The sequence below is a fragment of the Merops nubicus genome, unplaced genomic scaffold, assembly GCF_000691845.1.
Source record: "Merops nubicus isolate BGI_N331 unplaced genomic scaffold, ASM69184v1 scaffold379, whole genome shotgun sequence".
Taxonomy (NCBI): domain Eukaryota; kingdom Metazoa; phylum Chordata; class Aves; order Coraciiformes; family Meropidae; genus Merops; species Merops nubicus.
Genome location: NW_008632794.1, coordinates 100,526 through 119,583, shown reverse-complemented (window position 1 = coordinate 119,583; position 19,058 = coordinate 100,526). Strand labels below are relative to the sequence as shown.

The window sequence follows — 19,058 nt, the reverse complement described above, 5'->3', positions numbered from 1 at the left end:
AAGATATTAATGTGAATTCAGTGATATGAAAATTACTCCCACAGTATGTAATTTGCACCTTAGTTATTATGGGTTTCATGAACAAGAATATTATAGCTGCTCAGAGTGCTGTGGATTTTTAATTTTTTTCTTTTGAAATCAACCAAATTAAAAAAAGAAAACAGCACCAACATGAGAAAAGAAAAATTTTCTGTGCCCAGCTTTTAGCTGCCTTCAAATATCGACTGATTCTGGACCAAAGATGAAAATGCTGCTGCTGGCCCAGCATTATTCTGCAATGACATTTCAGCAGAGAAAAGTTGTAAGTGGCTGGGATGAAAATGAGAGAGAAAAAAAATGCTTACTTTTTGGAAAGGCACAGAAGAAGGTTTAATACCTTCTTTAGCTTTCTTAAGATAAAAACTGAACAACAGCAGGTATTTAGGAGGATCCTTTTCGTTGTTGTTGAAACAAGATAATATTTTTAAGAAGTCCAGATCATGTGTGTTAACATCAGAGAAATGTATATCCCAAGGCCTGATTCAATTCTGTTACAGTTGAAGAAAAACTCTCCTATTGCAATAAACTGAAGGTGGAACAAGACTCTATTCCTCAAATGTCTACCCAGAAACCAATACTGTCAGTGGTCCCACTATAATGGGGTGTGAGAGAGGGAGGCATAAGATTTTTTGAGTGTTGCTTTGCACTGCAGTTCTATGCAGTAATTTTTTTTTAACCACTGGGATTTTAAAAATGTGTTTCCAGCCTCACATCCTTAAACGACCTTCTCGACAAACATGATTGGCTTATACCTATGGTAAATCAAAAGCACACTCTTTAAGTAGTGTGTGTGTGTGTGTGTGTGTGTGTGTAGTGTATAGGGTGTGCAAGCTCACATCTTTCTGTGATTGCTCATACATTGTGAATTGGAAGCATCACTGCTGAATAAATTTATGCAATAGCAAAATATAATTTCATAAGAAAAAGAAAAAAAAACTTATTGAACTGGAAGGAAATGGAGACAAGTAAGGGGCTAAGAAAAAAGGCAAAGATAACAAACCTATGTCCCCAAGATACAAGGTCACACCTACACTCTTATGTGCAGTTGCATTGCTTGTGTTGTGGTGAGTGCTGGGTCTGCTCTCACACCTTCTAGGGCAGTGGAGCTACTTCCTGGTGATCCAGATCCTATTAAAGTCGAAGGGAAGCACCCCATGACTTCAAGGAGAGCTGGTCAGGTTCCCAAAATAATATGGGAGAAGGGAGTAGCTCAGCCATCTTTCACATTCTAACTTCATGTACATCTTAAGAGAGAGGAATCAAATGCAGAAATACGTTTAGGACCATGTTCAGACCTCCTCCTCCTCCAGGCAGATAACTTAGGTGCTGTGACCACTTATCTCCTCCTGCTGCAGAGACAGCAGGTGGTCAGACTCACCTGCTGTCCTCCTGAAAAGTCATGCCTAAGTTAGGTGCCTGTCATGTGCAGTCTGAACATGGCCTCTCAAACTGCCCTCTTGTTCCAAGGCCTTCCAGTTTTAATTTTTTTTTTAATTTTTTTTTTTTTTTTTTTTTAAACAGAGATTCAGACCCTTGGCTGGAAAGAAGTCATGCAAAGCTTGTGCAATATCCCCCAACAGGCATTCTGAGGAGGGTCACAGCTGATACTCAGAGATCTGTGCTGGCCTTGGCAGTCAGAGCCTGGATCCGAGCAGAGTTGCAGGTCTTGCAAAGGATGTGCCCATCCAGAGGATAACAGCCCTGATTGTCCCCTTCAGACAGGAGGCCACCACAGTCCTAGGAAATGAGCAAACAGAAAGAACAAAGTAAATAAGAAAGAAGATTAAGCGAAGAATCTAGTAGTCAAAGAGACTCTCTCCTCACTCTCCACCTTGTGACAGGATCCAGCCTGAGTCAGCGCAAAGCACGAAGCCGAGGTGCGTGATGTCTTTCACGATTAAGCCATTTCCTGATAAGAGACAATGCTGCAGAGAAGATGGGTTCCCAAGCTCTCTGCTGAATTTAATCCAATTGAAAATAAAAGGAGATTATTCTCTTCACATTTCTGAGGAAGGAAAGGTCTTTACCGCTGGAGAAAACATCAAACTTAAGCACATATTTATTAATGCAAAAAAGATAAAAAAGAAGCATCGCTGGAAAGGAAGTTTGGTACCAATAGCTGACTACAGGTAACCTCCTTTGGAAGAGTTAATGTCACACAGCTATAGCATCCATTCCAGGGGTGACAGCTAAGAAAACCCCCTGCCTGTCTCCCCTTACCAGGATAGTCACCTGTGTTTGTATTGCAATTGGCCCAAAAGATTGTGTCTGAAAGGACAATGTCACCGAGACAGGCACTTGGAAACCCTGCTGAAAGGTCCAAAACCTGCTCCAGAGACCGCAGCTTCTACGTATGTCAGGCTACGTGTATCTGCTAGGGAAGCTGGGAATTGTTCCTCACCGTGTGATCAGGTAGTCACTTGGCTCGAGACAGCTGATGGAGCTGTGGTGAGGGAATGATGGCTTGCTTAGGGGCCATGCCTCTTCATCATAAATCTATGTCTGTAAATATACCTGGCAAGCAACTGTTGGAAAGAGGAGTATCACTGTTGTACCTTTTGAGATAGCTGAGGCATGTGGAGATCAAGGCCAAGTGAGCCTCTCTCCACTGCATCTACTTCTGACTCCCTTGTGTGCGAAGCCTCAGGATCTCAGCAGCCAGCATGGGGACATGCTGTATGATGAATTAGGCTCTACAAAACTTAGTGTAGGAATGCCCCAGCCTCTTTAAAAAAACTGAGCCTAAGTAATGGGGTGATATGTACCCTGGAAGCCAAGGTCAGACTGAGAAGTGAACCAGATACCTCAAGTTTCAAGCTAGACCTTTAAGCCTTGGTCCATCTTACTTTCCAGTTAAAGTTATTAAAACCTGCAGCTGCAATAAGAAATACATTTGGTCTCATTTTCTTACCCTGCCATCTGGCTGATGTATTATCCGAAAAGTAACACTCGCTTAGAAGAATTCTTGAAGGTTCCCTAACACAGCTGTTCCCACATGTTAATTGCTTTGAGGTGATTTTTTTCCTCTGTCTTCAGATTCTTACCGTCAAAATTATATGAAGTACATAATGAAACTGAACAGGAAAGTAGCACAAAAAGAATTGCACGAAACAAGAATGATCATGTTTACGTGTCCATTAAGATTCTTCAACTCAGTGCCATATGCTGAGTTTCCTGTACAATCTTGCTCAAATCCTAACACGCATTAGCTTTCATTTTAAGGACATAAACATGACCAACGTTTGTGTCCAAGCTATAATTTATGAAGTTCTCAAATATTAAGCTCTAATTACCTGAGTCACGTTCTCTTGCTCTCCTAATGAACCTGTTATAAACAAGGGACCTGATTTTTTTCTCATTTGTGCTGATATAAGCAAGGAAAAATACCTTGCGTGCTCAAGTCAATGAAGTAATTTGATTGTAGAGCCAGTGGTACAATAAGGTATGCCTGTCCTGTGTGTAACATGAGGTGGTGATGAAATTAAGCCAACCTTTGCTTCCTGTCCTTCACGTGAGGAGAATACTAACCTCACATCGGTAGCACTGGACATGGAAGTCACGGTCCAGAGCGACAATGCGCACGGTCTCCTCTTGTCCTGGGGCTGGCATGATGGGTTCCTTACACACTGAACATCTCGGTGCAAATTTCCTGAAGAAAGAAGAGATGGTCCCAGTCACCCTCAAACTCAGGGCTAAAGCTTTTAACCACACCAGCAAGCCATTTGTACAAACACACACACATACATGTAGACATATGTCACAGTTTGCAGCTTTGAACAGCTGCCTCCTTGGAAAGGAGATGAAGGAATGCTTTAGTCTTACAGGGCAATTTTAGGCTTGCAGGATATTAAGGAGCATTTTGCAGATGTAATGGTTTGAAAGCAAACCAGTGAGAGACTCCAAGTCAGAAAATACAATTTAATAGGAAAAATAAAATAAATGTAATAATACAAAGAAAAACCACAGACAGAGTCAGAATACAACCTGACACGCTGTAGTTAGGGTGGTGGTAGCAATCTAGATGAAGCAGTGATCTCGTAGAAAAGATCTGGTAGCTCTTGTCCTCTGGAAATCAGTGGGTAAGGGACTCCTGTGCTGTCCTGAACCCCAGTTTATATCCAGGTGGGAGCACTTGGCTCCTCCCCCTGGGCAGAGCATCTCACAATGGGTTGATGTCATTCTGTGAGTCATTAAACAGAAATAGCTCCTGGGGGGAGCTCCGTATGAGCCATGGGGCAAGTCATGGATGGGCCCATTAACAGGGAGGACTCCTCCTGCTGGGTGGGAAGGTGTTAACATCTCCCCAGACCTCTTTCCTTATCTGCTGTAGCCTGGGGTGTGAGGTCTGTCCTGGGCAGCTGCTACCCCGATTTTGTTAACAGCCCATGAGTAATGTCATAGAGGGTATAGAATACACAGTTTTTGGGTCTACCCACATAATGATAAACTGGTCCCAGCCCCTGTAACCATGACAGCAGACTATTAGGAGAGGACTTCAAGGATATCCAATAGGCAGCAAAGCATATTCTGCTTGCCCGAATTAACAACTGACACGCCTGTTGAATGACCCACGCTCATGTCACTGGGGCACTGCTGCAACCCTCAGCCTAACTGTAAGAAAGTGCAGAAACTTGGGGATTGGAACAAATAGGTAAAAAGTCTTAACAGAGATTGTAAAAGGATTTGCCTTACAGTACACTGACTTGCTGAGGTTTATCCCACCCACTTCAAACTTCTGAGCCATCTCACCCACTTGTGCACAAAGGGGCACACTCCTGGCTGTGCTCACTCTCAAACAAGAAGCATCAGGGCAATTCTCACTAGCTGTGTTTTCTACCCAAATCCACCTCTCAGTTATCCGCTAGTGGGTTGCACAGGCTTCAAAGGGAACAGGTCTGGGTGCAGAGACACTGACACTTCCACAGTCAGCCTGAGTCAGAGTTGTGCAGTGATAATCACTCACTGTCTGATGGGACTGGCTTGAATCAGGGTCAGCTCAGGGATCGAGAAGAGCACAGACTTTCTTTTTTTCCCCTTATATTGCCCAGTGCATGCCCTTCTGGCTAATTCAGATAGGTTCTGTATTAGCTCTGGTTTTGTTCTCCCAGTTGCCAATGAGGGGCAGAGATCTCTTGCTCCTAGGCAGGTGGGAATGCTTGAGAACATTTAGCCTGGGGTGAATCATTATTTGCTGGTTAGGTTCAAAACTTATAGGTACCAATTCCCTGACTGCAAATTCTGCTCACAAGAAAGGAAATTTAGACCTACAGAATCTGCTGCCATGTAGTAAGAGCCAGGGTCACAGGCTATGGAGCGACAGAGGGTGATGCTTATGGCAAACATCAGAACATGAGGAGATCAAAGGCCCTCCTCTTCTGAAATGCCTCGGAAAGATTGACTCTGCCACCCAGCCTGCCACATGAACTACCTCAGAATTAACTAGCTTAGCAAAGAAAAAAAAATAATTAAAAAAAAAATCTATCTGTACTAGGAATAAAGAAAAATATTAATTTCACTGGCAGTAGATGAAAGATGTCTGTGTAGCTGCGATCTAACAAAAAAATGAATTAAACAGTGGCTACAGCATGCGCTCTGAAAAGTAACTTAAATGGATCATGATATGACCGGAGCTGTAATCGCCGTTAATTATACGCTGCTTCATGCAGGCACTTCCTTATGCCATTTAGCTCAAATGTGGTGCTCAGAAATACTTCAGCTCTGTCCAGACCACTGTGGGGAATTCATTATGATCCAAATACTAACTCCCAGGACCCAGAGATGACTCCTGCAGATGGGCTACTGCGGAGCCAAAGCTCAGGGGGCAGCTCAGTGAGAGCGCCAGCATCAGGTACAGCTTTCTTATCAAGAGAGTGTGCAAGCTGTAGAGCACTCGACCTCCAGACCAGGAGGACATGTCATCCCTAATCAATTAAAACCGGCCTGGCCGAAGTGCTGCTAAATGCCTGGTTGGCCAAAGACATTCTGAGTGTCACATTAGGTCTTGTGCTATTCCTGTCATCTTCCTCTCAATCTTTCACTCAGTAATTTTGTGTCTTCTCCTTGAATTGACAGCCTCCCAGTTTCCACCATCAGAGCCCCGAGGTCCACATCCAGTCACTGCCAAAAGATTTCAACACAGGACATCAACTCTCGCTCCCAATGCTTCTCCTGAAAGCATGTGAGCCCTTGGTCTGTAGGGCCTGGGGCAGAAGCAGTCTCCAAGTCATCCGTGGGTGTGAGGGAAACCTTTCAGGAGCATGAGTGGTGCATTAGCCTTCTGCTGGGCCTGTGCTTGGGACCAAATTTTACCTTACACAGCCGCTGGCACAGAAAAGGAAGGCAACACTGCAGCTGCCAATTAACCCAGCCTATCTGAGCTACAGGGAGCATCCCCATGTTGGGTTTTAACATGCCAGTCGATTGTGGCTGCTTCCCTTTCTGTCAAGTCAGCCTGCTTCTTTGAGCTTTCAGGCCCACACACTGATGTCACGAAGCTCTAATTAAGTCTACCCCCTTAGAAATTAAGAGATAAATGGTTGAGATGTAAACTCCCATTTGTCAGCATTGATTTCCTCTTTTAATTGAAGGGTGTAGTGTGTCTGTCTTTTCTATACAGGGGAAACATTTGTGCTCTGATTATATCTACCTGTCTTCCCTAGATTAGTTGTGATGATGGGGGTGGTAGCATGGCAGTAACAGAAACTACTTAAAACTACACCTTTCAACTCACTTTAAATAGCAGTTTCACTGTAAATGATTACCAGGGGTGTATTTTTAGCAGCTTTAAGAAGCTAATTAACAACGAGAAACAAAAGGAGCTGTGAGCATCCTGTGGCCACCTAGATCCCTCTAGCCAGTAAGCAAACACCTGCAGAGTGCAACAGTACAGGACCTCTCTTAATTGCTTGGTGGCAGAAGCGGAGAGATGCTGATGTAGAAGTGCAGGTACAGGCAGCGAGGAGAAACGTGCACGTCCTGAGTGCAGGGGAAGGCTGGGGGAATGCAGAGCATTTAAAACAGAGGAACACAGAGGTTATCCATAATTTCAGATCTAAGCAAAACAGACAACAAGCAGCATCAGCTCCTAACCAATTAATCTTGTATGCTGCAGCATGCCTGCTTGGAGCAAACCTCCGCCTACTATTTCAGTGTCTTGGGAGGAAGCAGCAGAGGGTTCAGACCTTTCTGGACAGTGGGGCTAAAAAGGAGGCTTTTGAAGGAGCAAAGAGAAAGCGACAAGCAGCGGCGCCGAGAGCAGCCTAGGCCGTACTTGTGGAAATCCTCGATGCAGTGGATGTTGCCGCCGGCGTCCACGGTGAAGGGGATGCCGTCCAGGCTGCGGTGGCACATGACGCAGGTGAAGCAGTGCGGGTGGTAGGCCTTGCCCGTGGCCCGCAGGATCCGCTCCATGATGGGCTTGGCGCAGACGCTGCACTGCTCCAGTGTGTTCTGCAAACAAAGCACACACAGACGTCAGCCCCGTCTCAGCAGGACGCGGACGAAGCTCAGCTGGGTTGGAGGCTGCTGCTGGTCTGCTTGGAAGCTTTGGGTGTTTTCTTTTCATTTCTTCTAGATAAGTGCAGTAGTCACCAAAGAGTATAACAGCACAGGGCCCCTCGGTCAAGCCTTGGGTATAGTGTGAGGACACAAACAAGGAGCTTTCTCTCAGCAGCTCTGATGAACGATCAGAGATGGCTCATCAGGTGGGTATGTCTGAGGCACTGCAGCTTCTGTAGCCAAGAGCACGTGAAGGAGTTACGCTGCTGGCACTCCTGGGTTTTTGTCTCCAGATTGCCCAATCTGAATAACCTTTTGCAACTGAGTTATCGGAGACAACTTCCACAGTGTGGAGTGCAAAGCTGAAGTGCAAGCTCCTGGGGCTACACAGAGACCCACTAACTTCTCTGCCAATAGAGCTCCTGTAAGGGATCTTTATCTGCCTTGCAAGAAAATCTTGATCCTCCTCTCTCACCATGGAGACTACTGTTGAATCTGGAGAGAGAAGAAAGCAGTGTCTGCAATGAAAGCATCACAAGGACAGATGTTCAAGATGACTTTTAAACTGTTAATTTATCTCTAGCCCGAGATGTTTGAGATAATGACTGTGAAACGCCAGCTCCAAGGCCATGATCCTTGCTGCACAGGTTTTACATACTGGCCTGCTCCTGCAGCACTGAAGCCAAAAAACCTTTCACCTTTCTAGTTGGGTCCATTAAATGATTCATGTCATTTCAACCCTCACTCACCCATGTAGTTAATTATAGAAACATCAAGATCATTTTGCTTCAGATGGCTGTCTGTGAGCCACACCAGCCCTTCTGACACCAACTGTGCATCTAACCTTTTCAAAACAAGCACCTTAAAGATACATGCCATGAATGGAGGCTGCAGCACACAGACACAAATTTTAAACCTGTGGCAATGACTTGGGTCATTTTACAGGACTTCAGGAAAGCAAACTTCACCTACTACTCTTTCTTGATGCATGTGGAGTTACATAACTTTATCAACCACTGTCTGAATCTCCGAGAAGGCAGGAAGTCTATGATTACAATATTGATTATGATTAAGATAGAAATATGGAGGGGGGGAAAAGGTAGAGTGAAAAATCTAAGGGGAAAGGAATATAAAAAGCTGCTGGAAGACAGATCATGTTGACAAACACAGAAAGGCTAAAGTTCTTTTGCTTCCTCATGCAACAAAATTCCCAGGGAAAGTAGTGCTTTGATTGACCACATTGTTGTTGCTTCTTTGAGCCAATATTCTCAGGGGCAAGATCCAGCCCTTAAAAACACAGCCAAAATGTATTGTCAGGAGATGAATCACCAAGAGCTCAGAGAAGTTACTTCTACAGTCACATATTTGCTATGGGACATTATCTCTGGGCTGAAAATCACTGGTAAGATACCAACATAGAAATACACAGGTTCATCTCAGAAGATCAAAAGGATTGTGTTTGGAAAGGTCGATATGAAAAGTCCTGAATTTCAACCCATAGGAGAACTGCCCTTTGTATTTGTAAAGAAAGCACAGCCAGACTAGCACTGGTTTCAGACTGGATTTTGCTTTATGCCTTGTAATAATAGGCAGGAAAGAATTATTGCTGGCCTTACTCTCTGGTTGCTGTCACCATCATCATCATTATAACAGTAGCTGGTATGCCAGAAAAAGCAAGGTCAATAATTTTCTCCTTGGAGAAACAACCTGGCAAATTTACCATTTTGCTTTGCACAAGCAGACCACATCATCTCAGTCCACATCCGTGCTGTCCTCTGCGTTGCCAAGGAAGGAATGAAGCACACCTGCAGATACTGGTGGAAATCGTGCCACTCATGAGGCGTTTGCTACAATACCTTCTGAACATGAGAAGGTATTGAGTGTCTGCCTCACCAAGCCACTGCTTGCTTCACTTCCAGCAGTTGCCAACAACAGAAACCCAAGTATGAAAACAGGGTGAGCAAAACAGCAGCTCCCTAGGACATGCTTCCAGCCTCCAGCAATTTCTGGCTTAGGGGCTTCCTGGGCCAGAGCTTGGCTTCTCTGTCCTTAGCCTCAAGTGGCTGTTTCTCCCATGAATTTTCCCGATCACTTTTTGAATTCTGATCAACACCACAACATGGCCGGGACTCTCATGGCTCATGTACACATCAGGAGCTGATCTGCTTCAAGCAGTTCCCCTGCTCTGCTCCCGCAGCTGATGCAGCGGTGAATCCAGCACCTACCTGGTGCTGCGAGCAGAGCAGAAACCTGCAGCTGCAATCCACCCTGCAAAGGCTTTAACCCCAACCAGCACTGCCTGGAAACACCCTCACTACAGATCTCACACAACTCCCCCTCGCACGTTTCAGACACACCGAGTTTGAGACTGTGAGGGATCATTACAATCATCCTCCCTGACATCTCGTGCTAATGCTGACACTGGTGGGAGTTGTGCAGTGACCAGGACAGCAGGAAACCACACGTCTGGATTATGCCTTCAGAAAACATATGCCTTCTGCTCCCAAATCTCAGCTATGTCACACTGTTTGACATTCTTGCAGCTAAGTAAGACAAGCATTTAAATTAACAAACTCCTGACTAAACCTTCTATACAACCTGAAAATCAGACCTGAGAAATTTATTCTTTTCATCCTTCCAAGTCTGTACCAGTGGGGAAAAACAAAGTCATTAGTTTCAGACTCCAGCTCACTCCCTGTCTGGTAGTGTATTTGCTTAAGCTTCTTTCCTTGCTAGAACCCTGGCTCAGACCCTTCTCTTCAAGGTGTTACCAGAAGATGCCAAAGGGAAAGCTTCCTTGATTCACACCCATTTGACATCAGGTTGCTGTAAGGCAGGATTTGGCCTGTGGAGCTAACAGGGTTTTCTTTGATTCTCTAATCAGGTTATCCCACATGCCTAAGTGGTGCCCCAGCAGCTAACAACCTGCACAAAGGTAGTTCTGCACATTACGGGAATAGCATCCCTGCAGGATTATAAATTTGGCTTCTTGATTTTGCTCTCTTTCACAGTTTAGCTAGCTCTCCCAGCACCTCCTGGAGCTTTCAGACCTTCAGAAAGCCAAACAAGATGAAGAAAAAAAACCCTAATAGCCTTATTTTTCTTCTTTTCTTCTAAGCTGCCATCGCCAGCCCTCTCTGTAATCAACAGGTAGAGTTCAGTGCTACACAGAGGGCCAAAGCAAGGTCCTTGAGAACAAAGATATGAACCAAGTAAGAAACATCAGACCTAGGGTCAAATTCATATCATAAGAATATGGATCACAAATCTAGTATAGGCTGAGGGAAAATAAAATCCTTTTCCCATATTTTTGGTTGAAAGGCAGAGAGTGCCCTTCTTTTTTAGAGACATCCGTGTCTCCAAATCCAACTAATCTTTTGTTTTGAGAAGGATGGGGAAAGAACCACCCATTTCTAAATGGAAGGTTGCCCCAATGTTAAAGGCTGAGTCTGCATCCACCTCTCTTGAGGGCAGAACTGCTTATCCATGGCAAAGAAAAAGAATCTCACCAGGGGAGAATAATGGACCTTAATATACCAGTAAAAAAATAACCCCAAGCAAAGATACACTAAAACACAGGCAAAGAACTGGAATGAACAGGACATCAAGCATCAGCTTGCAAGTAAAAATTAAGAGACTTAAACATGTACAGCACAACAAGCAGTGAAGTGGGAACAAGTATCTGATAGCAAGTGGTGGTGGGAGTTGTCTGAGAGCCTCCCTAGACCACATTTGGCCCTTCACAAACCACAGAAAGCCAAAGGGAGTTGCTCTGCAGATGTCAGGTTCAATTATGGGACACAAAGTGGAAATCCAAACTGCTGGGCAAGATTTCTGGGGTGCAAGAGCCATTGAAGAGTGGAAGTGGGAAGTGTTTGTATCCCCTCTTGAAAACTTCACATCCGAGACAGAAAGCTGGCAAACGGCTTCGGGGAGCAGAGCTGCAGTGACAGCCTGTGGGCTGCAGCTCATCCTGCTTCCCCAGCGCTGTAGATGGTAACCCTGATAACCAAATTTTGGGTGACAGCAGTAACTCACAGTACAGTGCAGCAGAAGGACCCTCCCCCAATGACCCTGCAATGAATGCAGAAAGCAAGGCACACAGAGATTAGTCGTTGCTTCTTCTGCATTGGCAATTCATCTGGAGCTTTACTGAACATAAATAATCTCTCCTGCACCCTGAACAGCAGAGTGAGGAGAGCTCAAGCACAGAGACACGAGCATGGTATATCTTATTTGGATGGGAGAGGGGAGGGAAGCTGCTGGAATAAATTGGCAACTCATACACAGGGACGTGAACTTGCTTTCTATGAGCACCGCAGAAGAAACATATATTTTGGAGTGACTGCAGAGAGGAGATGGTATCAGCTGCAGGAATCAAAAGTGACTGTTGTGCTAAAAACAGGCACATGGTCAACTACTGTAGTTGAACTGTAACTTAGTAAAGTGTGTTAAGTGAACTGCTTTAAATCTTGTGACTCCATCCTTCATTGCCTCAGATTGCGAGGAGAGCACAGCAAGAGATTATTTTCCCCATTGTGGGATAATTTTTGAGGCTTGAAAATGTTTCCATACTTAAGTGAAGACAGGGCACTTTAATCTCAAGAAGTCTGGTGAATTTATAAACCCCAAATTAGATCAGGTCAATTGAAACACTGTACTTCAAATGGTTTCATTTAGGTTTTGGGTCTGCAGATATATAGTTGGATTACAAATTAAATAAAAAGCAGACATTGGTGGAGGGGTTAAGTGTCAAGATGTAATTTCAACACTTCCAAAACTTTTTTTTTTGGCATTTTTTCCGAAAAGGAAAATCCATAAACCTAATTTTCCCTCCCCCATCAAATCCCCAGCCACCCCCAACTTCTATCTCCACAGATGGGTAAATCTCAGCAAACACTACCGTTAGCTTACTAATGGCCAGCATGGAATTCCCCCCTCCATATTTGAGGAGAGAATTTGGGCATGTGTGTGTTAATCTTTCTCACTCAGCTTGACATTATTAGCAGGGGGTGTTTCTTGCTGCTCTCAGAGGGGTAGGTCCAGCAAGGAGAGCTCTGTGGAAGCATCTTGGCTTATTCTCTGATGTTAAGGCCACATTGCCATAGCTGTGTCAGTGTACTAAGGCAAGAGAAGTGACCCCTGACTGCGCAAAACACCCCAACAAACCCCCCTAATTCAGACACAGTGGTGAGCAGCAAGGGTGCCCTTAGCTAGCATAGCTTGTTTTGCTTGGAGAGGGGAGGGAAGATACTGGAATAAATTACATTAGCAACCCTGCAACATGACCAGCATGCTGGGGGTCTGAGCTGGGCACACAGCTACCAGCTGCATAGTGTAGACTCAGGCTCTGGAGGTTGCTGTATTCAGTGGCTTTCAAATAGTTCTTCCATTCGGCTGGGTTTTTAGTGGCTTTCTCAGCACAGTAGCAATACCACAGCTGGCATGCTTCCCCTCTGCTGGAATTTGCTTTTCTTGTCAGGAAAACTGAATTCAGCTTTGTATTTCTGGACTCAGAGCAGTTAGAGGTGAATCTGGCAGAAAGTCCTCTCAGCATAAGGGGTGAAAGAGTCCTTTCCCCTTGCCCTGTAACTACTAAATACTGGATCTATTTTAAAGCTTATGTTAGTAGAAAAGATGAGAGTGATGTGCAACTGAGTCCACAAATGTGCAATAACATAAAGCCCATGATGAAAATGGAACAGGACTTGAAAAATGCTTCACAAATGACATGCAGATGTCAAAATATGCTCTACAGTGAGAAGAGGAAGGAGCTCCATTTGCTCCTTCTTAAGATAGCTGTCTTATCAAGTGACGGCTAAGGGATGGCTGCATCATTGTCTGAGCATGCCAGAGGCTGGAGAGGCAGGGACACGAGCTGGCCATCCTACCTGGAGAAAGGTATACACTTTTAGTGGGGATCATATTTACTGTTTGGAGCAGCACAGGCAGAGACGGGGTGACTTCTCTGTTCCTCAGTGCCTGTTTAGACAAGGCCCATGATTGTCTCCACTACCACCTGGTTGAGAGTGATGAAGGAACATCAGGGTTAAATGATCTGCTCTGCATTAGGCTCAGCGTCCAACCACAATCACACTGACTTCTTCCAGCTAAAAATCCACACGAAGTCTGATGTTGGAAATTACTTAACTACTTTCTGGCACTCAAAACTACTCATCTTCTGTACATTCCTTGCTCTGACAACATAGAGACCTTTGTCACTTTAAAACAGCAGTGATTACAAATGTAACAAATGAGGGATTCATTCTCTAAACTGGTGGGCTGGAAGAAAAAATGCCTAGATTTTACTTTTGGCTTTTTTCCCAGGTAGCTGTCAGAGGCCAAGCACTCCCATGCTCTGTGCCTCAGTTGGCCTTTAAGTAATATGGCAGTAGAAGTTGCATATTCCAGTGAGAAACTGGATGCTGTTAGATTTGATAAATACTTGTGACGTAGTCTATGTGCCCACATGGTTACTTGATGGAAACGAGGTACCTGTAACAGCAAAACCTCAATTTTTCTTACCTGTAATGATTGCACACACCTCTAAAAGTCAACTAGGTCTGACTTTGGGAGACAGAACTGGGGAACAGCATCTGAGCCATTACTCAGACTACTCCAATGTGGCTAAAGCAATTTGCAAGAGTAAAATATTTTAATACTGGCAAAATGCTTTTAACTTACAGTTGACCTTAAAAAACCATGGAGAGTAAAAAAGTCTATGCTTATGAAATGATTTTCAGCAACAACAGTCGCACGCAATGCTACAATAAGCCAAGCAACTGAAAGCATCCTCAGCAGCTACTATGCAAAAGGCCATTGTTACTTATCTTGGTAATCAGCCCCTGTTCCTTCAGTAATTTTCATTCTAGTGAAGCTGCATTTCCAAGCCTTCGCATATCTTGTCTGCTGCCACCAGAAAAGAGCTGCACATTCCCCACGGAACTGAAAGAGTACATTGTGCATGGTGGTGAGCACAGCTCACGCCTGCTGTTCACACTGCTGACCACAGCACACCCCAGGTATGAACCCCAGTACACACACGAGAAGTCAAGTCTCAACACACCAGGACTGCATCTGGTTCAGAAAACACCCACCCGCTATGCAGGGGCAGGTTTTTGGAGTGCTGGAGATACAAGTGCCCATAAAGCACAGCAGCACCAGCAGAGCACAGGAGACCAGCCTGCCTTGGAAGGGAGGGATGAGCTGATAAATCAGTTTCCATCTCTGATTTTTTTTTTTCAATCCAAGGAGATCTTGAGCTCATAACCAGACCTTCGGCCCTCCTTCCAAACTGTTGCATAATATAACGCCTGGCACAAGATGCCGATTTTCAAAGATTTCTAATTTGAAAGGAAATCCCTCAAAACCCCTCCCAGAATGCCGGAAGTAAACAGTTTGTTCAAGGCTTCTGCAGCTCAGGCAAACTGGCGCAGAGCTCTTGCTGAAATCCCTAGGCCCCGTGGCACAGCAGCAGCCACGCCTCAGAAGATCAGTATTGCTTCGTACCACTGGGTCCCTACCTAGAGATGAATCATCCGCTGGCTTTGCCCATCGCAGAAAGATGGGTTCTAGGATTTGTTAGGACTCTTTTTTTCCACTGGAGTGAACCTTGGTAGCTTTGAACACTATGATGTTCCAATTAGCTTTGCTCCTAAGGGACAGGAGAGAATATATCACAGGTTTTGATAGGGTAATTAACACCCACACGTAAGGTGAGAGCACCTACAAACCATAATCAGAACTCGGGGCTCTGCAGCTCAAGGTGCTCTGGGGGATAAAGTGAAGCTGTTCCTATGCTCAAGTGCTTCCAGGTTTTGTGCTCTATACATAGCACTACTTGCCTTACATGTCCTCACCCTCAAATCCATCTCTTCCCTCCAAAACACGATGTGTCTGACCTCGCATACCACCCTGGGAGCTTTGCCTAAATTGAGAGCGAAGGATTTGCCCCGTTGAGATTACATTCTGCGCAGGCAGCAGAATTACACGCAGCTGGGAGATGTGGCAAACAGTGAGCAGATACACTCTGCTCCTTGTTTAGATACAATTGTGGACAACACAGAGATTTCAAGCTTAATTAGCAACGCCAAGGAAGCTCTTAGAGAGGCATTTCAAACCGCTTGCAGTTTAAACTGATTAGAACTTTGTGAAAACAAACCAAAATTGTGTAGCAAACTGTTAGGCTAAAATTCAAGTCAAAATGAACCGCATCAAAAGGAATACAAAGTGACTATCAGCAAGAAGTGGGTTGTTTTTTTCTTTTCTTCTCTTTTGGTAGAGAATTTAATCTCAGAGCCTTTAATAAACCTGATGCTTCAATCCACGCTTGCCACTCTGGCAAAGAGCTTAACCAAAATAACCCTGGAACTCATAGTTGGCAGACCGAAGAGGCTATAAATTGGTCAAATCTGGGCAGAATACAAGAACAGAAAAATCCAAAATTCCATTCAATCTTCCTGTTTTAGAATTTTGATGTAACTGACCATTGACATGGAAATGTTATCTTGACCTTAACTGCTAAAGCTGACTTGCGGAGGAAAAAATGACTGACTCTGTGACATCTCGGTGGTTATTTATAGTTCCCCTCACCCTCCTCTTTCTTGGTGTTTTTATATTAGAAATGAACTCTCATCCACCATGCTTTTCCTGAAGGACTGTCAGAGAAGCGCAAAAATTTGTGACACAAAAAACATCAAGAAAATGGAATCTTGTTGATTAACATGGAAATGAAATTTTAGCTCGAAACTGTCAGTAAACTAGCATGCAGCAAAGCTGAGCTTTTTCTGGTTACAGACTGAACATTACCAGCATTTTAACTACAACCTGTTTGAAGCTGGCATTTTATGCTTCCTGTGCTCTCCAAGAGAGATTTCATGGAAAAAAAACAAGGGAAAAACATGGCTACTAATTGAGAGTCTGGGTACTTCTATAGGTTGTTCAAAAAAAGGCAGAATTCCTCCACTTCGCTCCTCAAGAATAAAACCCCCTCATCTCTCTAAGCCACACCTGAAAGGCACACGACCCATTTTCTTCTGTTATTTCAAGTCACAGATCAGGGCATCTCCGAGTTGCTTCTAATAGCTACCAAAGGTTAAATATTTCAGCTGACTAGCATTTTAACAGCTCCCACTCCCACTTAAATTGCTCAAGCAAAGAGAATGCAAAGCTTCTCCCAAATCTCTCATACAAGACACAAAGAGAAAGTCGTGTCTTCTAGTGGTAGGGGCAGAGCACTGGAAACTAAGGGTGCTTGGATTCTCTCCTTGGGCTCACCAGTGACTCTGAGAGTCTTGTTTTAGTATTCTCCATCTCTGTGCTTCACATTATCCGTGGAGTGGGTTTAGCAAACTACTGGGAGGCCTGTGATGCTCTGACAGAAGTCACGCCTCTAATACAGACACCAAAGTTGGCACCTAGAACTACCAAGAAACAAACAATTCCCCCCAAACCAAACCAACCAAACAAGCAAGCAAGAAGGTAATGAGATTTTGCACAGAATTTAATGGGGCTTTCACTGAAACACCTTTTGAGTGCAAGATAATAAATTTTCAGTGTATATGTGCAAGTTGTGAAATACAGATGATGAAAACAGTTCAGCATAAAAAGAGTTGCTTTTAATAGATAACATAATCCCATATAAAACTTGGATACCACCCCTCCCACCCCCCCAAACTCTCACAGCACTTGAATGCTGCTGCTACTCAAACTGAGAATGATTCTCCCAAACTCTTGACGTGTTTCTTAAAGAACTGCCAAATGCATTTAAGGCTCTGATGTGAGGAGAACATGTTGAAGCCTTTAGGGCAATGGGAGACTTATCTGTGCGTGGAATAGGAGGGCTGAAAACTTTTTGGGTGCTCTAAGTACCTTCCACAGGGAGGGGAAAAGGTGGTTTCTTATTTCCTGAGGAAACCCTCCTGAGTGAAATGCGTATTTTGAACACATGGGAAGAACACTGGGCAGGGACCACACGCAGGAAGCACTGATCACTGTCAAGGATAGCAGAATGCAGAATTTAGTGAGTCAATGTAAGGCAAGAATTTTTCCCCTCTACACTAAGACCAGGATTTTTTTTTTGTTTTTTGAGGGGCCAGGATCTCTTCAGAGGCTTGAACTGGGTTATCCCCTGAAGCAACACCCGTTCTTCTGTTTAATCAGATGCTAACTGGAAATAACTGCAGGCTGCTGGATAAGTCCAGGGCCAAAGATATCACCTGGTGGGTACTGGGATTATTTTTAGATGCAATGACATCCCTATTCTTTTCATTTGGATGACCTGGATGTTTGCTTCTGTTCCTGGTCTAGACAAGCAAGTTGGAGCCACCTGCTGAGATAAGAGTGACAAAGAGGGAAAAAACACAGAAGTGTAGACAGCTGTGTAAGAAGAATCCAGACAAGGCATGGCACAGGTAAGAATTCTTCTCAAAGAAATCAGGCGAGACGTGAGAAAAGTGATACACCATATGCTTTCTAGCTGGAAGCTGATGTACTGCCCCGAGAATCCATCCATTGTCTTCGTTCCTCCACTATGAGATGATCTCATCCACAGAAAGACAGAGAAGCTAATTTACAACAGCCCCTCTGCACCTCCAACCCATTTCTGAGGGTACTTCTGCTAGAACTCAGCTCAACATACAGTTGGGAGAAAAAGCATTATTATAGGAAAGATATCTTATTCCTTCTAACCTTACAAACTGATACACACATTATATATATAAGATCCTCTCTGGAGCAATGTGTGAAAAGTAAGCCAGAAGCTTTGGGATACTCTTCTGTTTAAGACACTGCAGTAGGACTATGGGGCAGAAGATTCCTTGTAACAAATTGCTTACGTAGTTGATCTAACCTCTTAGCACTGCTCTTTTACTGTCAAACTAGAAAAATTGAAGCTCTTTATGAAAAAAAAAAAAAAGGTTACTTATTTTGGACAGATAACACGGAGATGTGGCTACAGACATCATGGATGGCAAACCCATGGGAATGCAAAATAAAATGTCTTGGGCTCAGAGTTGCCATCAAGAGTAGATGAGCACGTCTGAGTAGGTGGTAATTCTCCAGTGTCAGCAGGGTTAGTCAAGGATGTTCGGAGCAGGAAACCTGCACTCTAGAGTAATTTCTTTCCCTTTCATCACCACGAGAAATTCTGGATTAATTTGGAATATGAAGGACACTGGTTCGAGCTGTCGGGAGGGTTTATGTCAGAGCAGAGCAGACCAAAAATCTAGCTGACAGCTGGCATTTCTTTAACAGGTATTTTACATCACTCGAGAAGGCTGCCCTGGATGTTATTGAAAGCTGAAAAGCACAGCCCCTGTACACTGCGCCCGTCAACTAACTGCTAGTCCCCAGTCCATACTAACCGGTTTACTCCCGAGTTTGTGAAAGCAACACCAAAGGCTTTCAGCCAAAGATTACTTTCCAAAATAGAAACAACAGTTGAGAAAAACCAGCAAAACCCAAATGTGAATGGAGCTTTTGAAAAGAAGAGATTCACTGGGGGACACACAGCACTAACATAA

General features: G+C 44.2%; 1 protein-coding gene across 1 annotated transcript in view; it reads right to left on the bottom strand.

The window, feature by feature from the left end:
- Positions 1-1,647: 1,647 nt before the first annotated feature.
- Positions 1,648-19,058, bottom strand: part of LOC103780327 (lipoma-preferred partner homolog) — a gene marked incomplete at its 5' end in the record, with an annotated part of 70,974 nt that continues 53,563 nt past the window's right edge. Inside the window, 3 exons of the mRNA XM_008947992.1 lie at positions 1,648-1,776; positions 3,568-3,688; positions 7,310-7,488. Coding sequence (XP_008946240.1) covers positions 1,648-1,776; positions 3,568-3,688; positions 7,310-7,488 — 429 coding nt within the window. The remainder of the gene's footprint in view (positions 1,777-3,567; positions 3,689-7,309; positions 7,489-19,058) is intronic.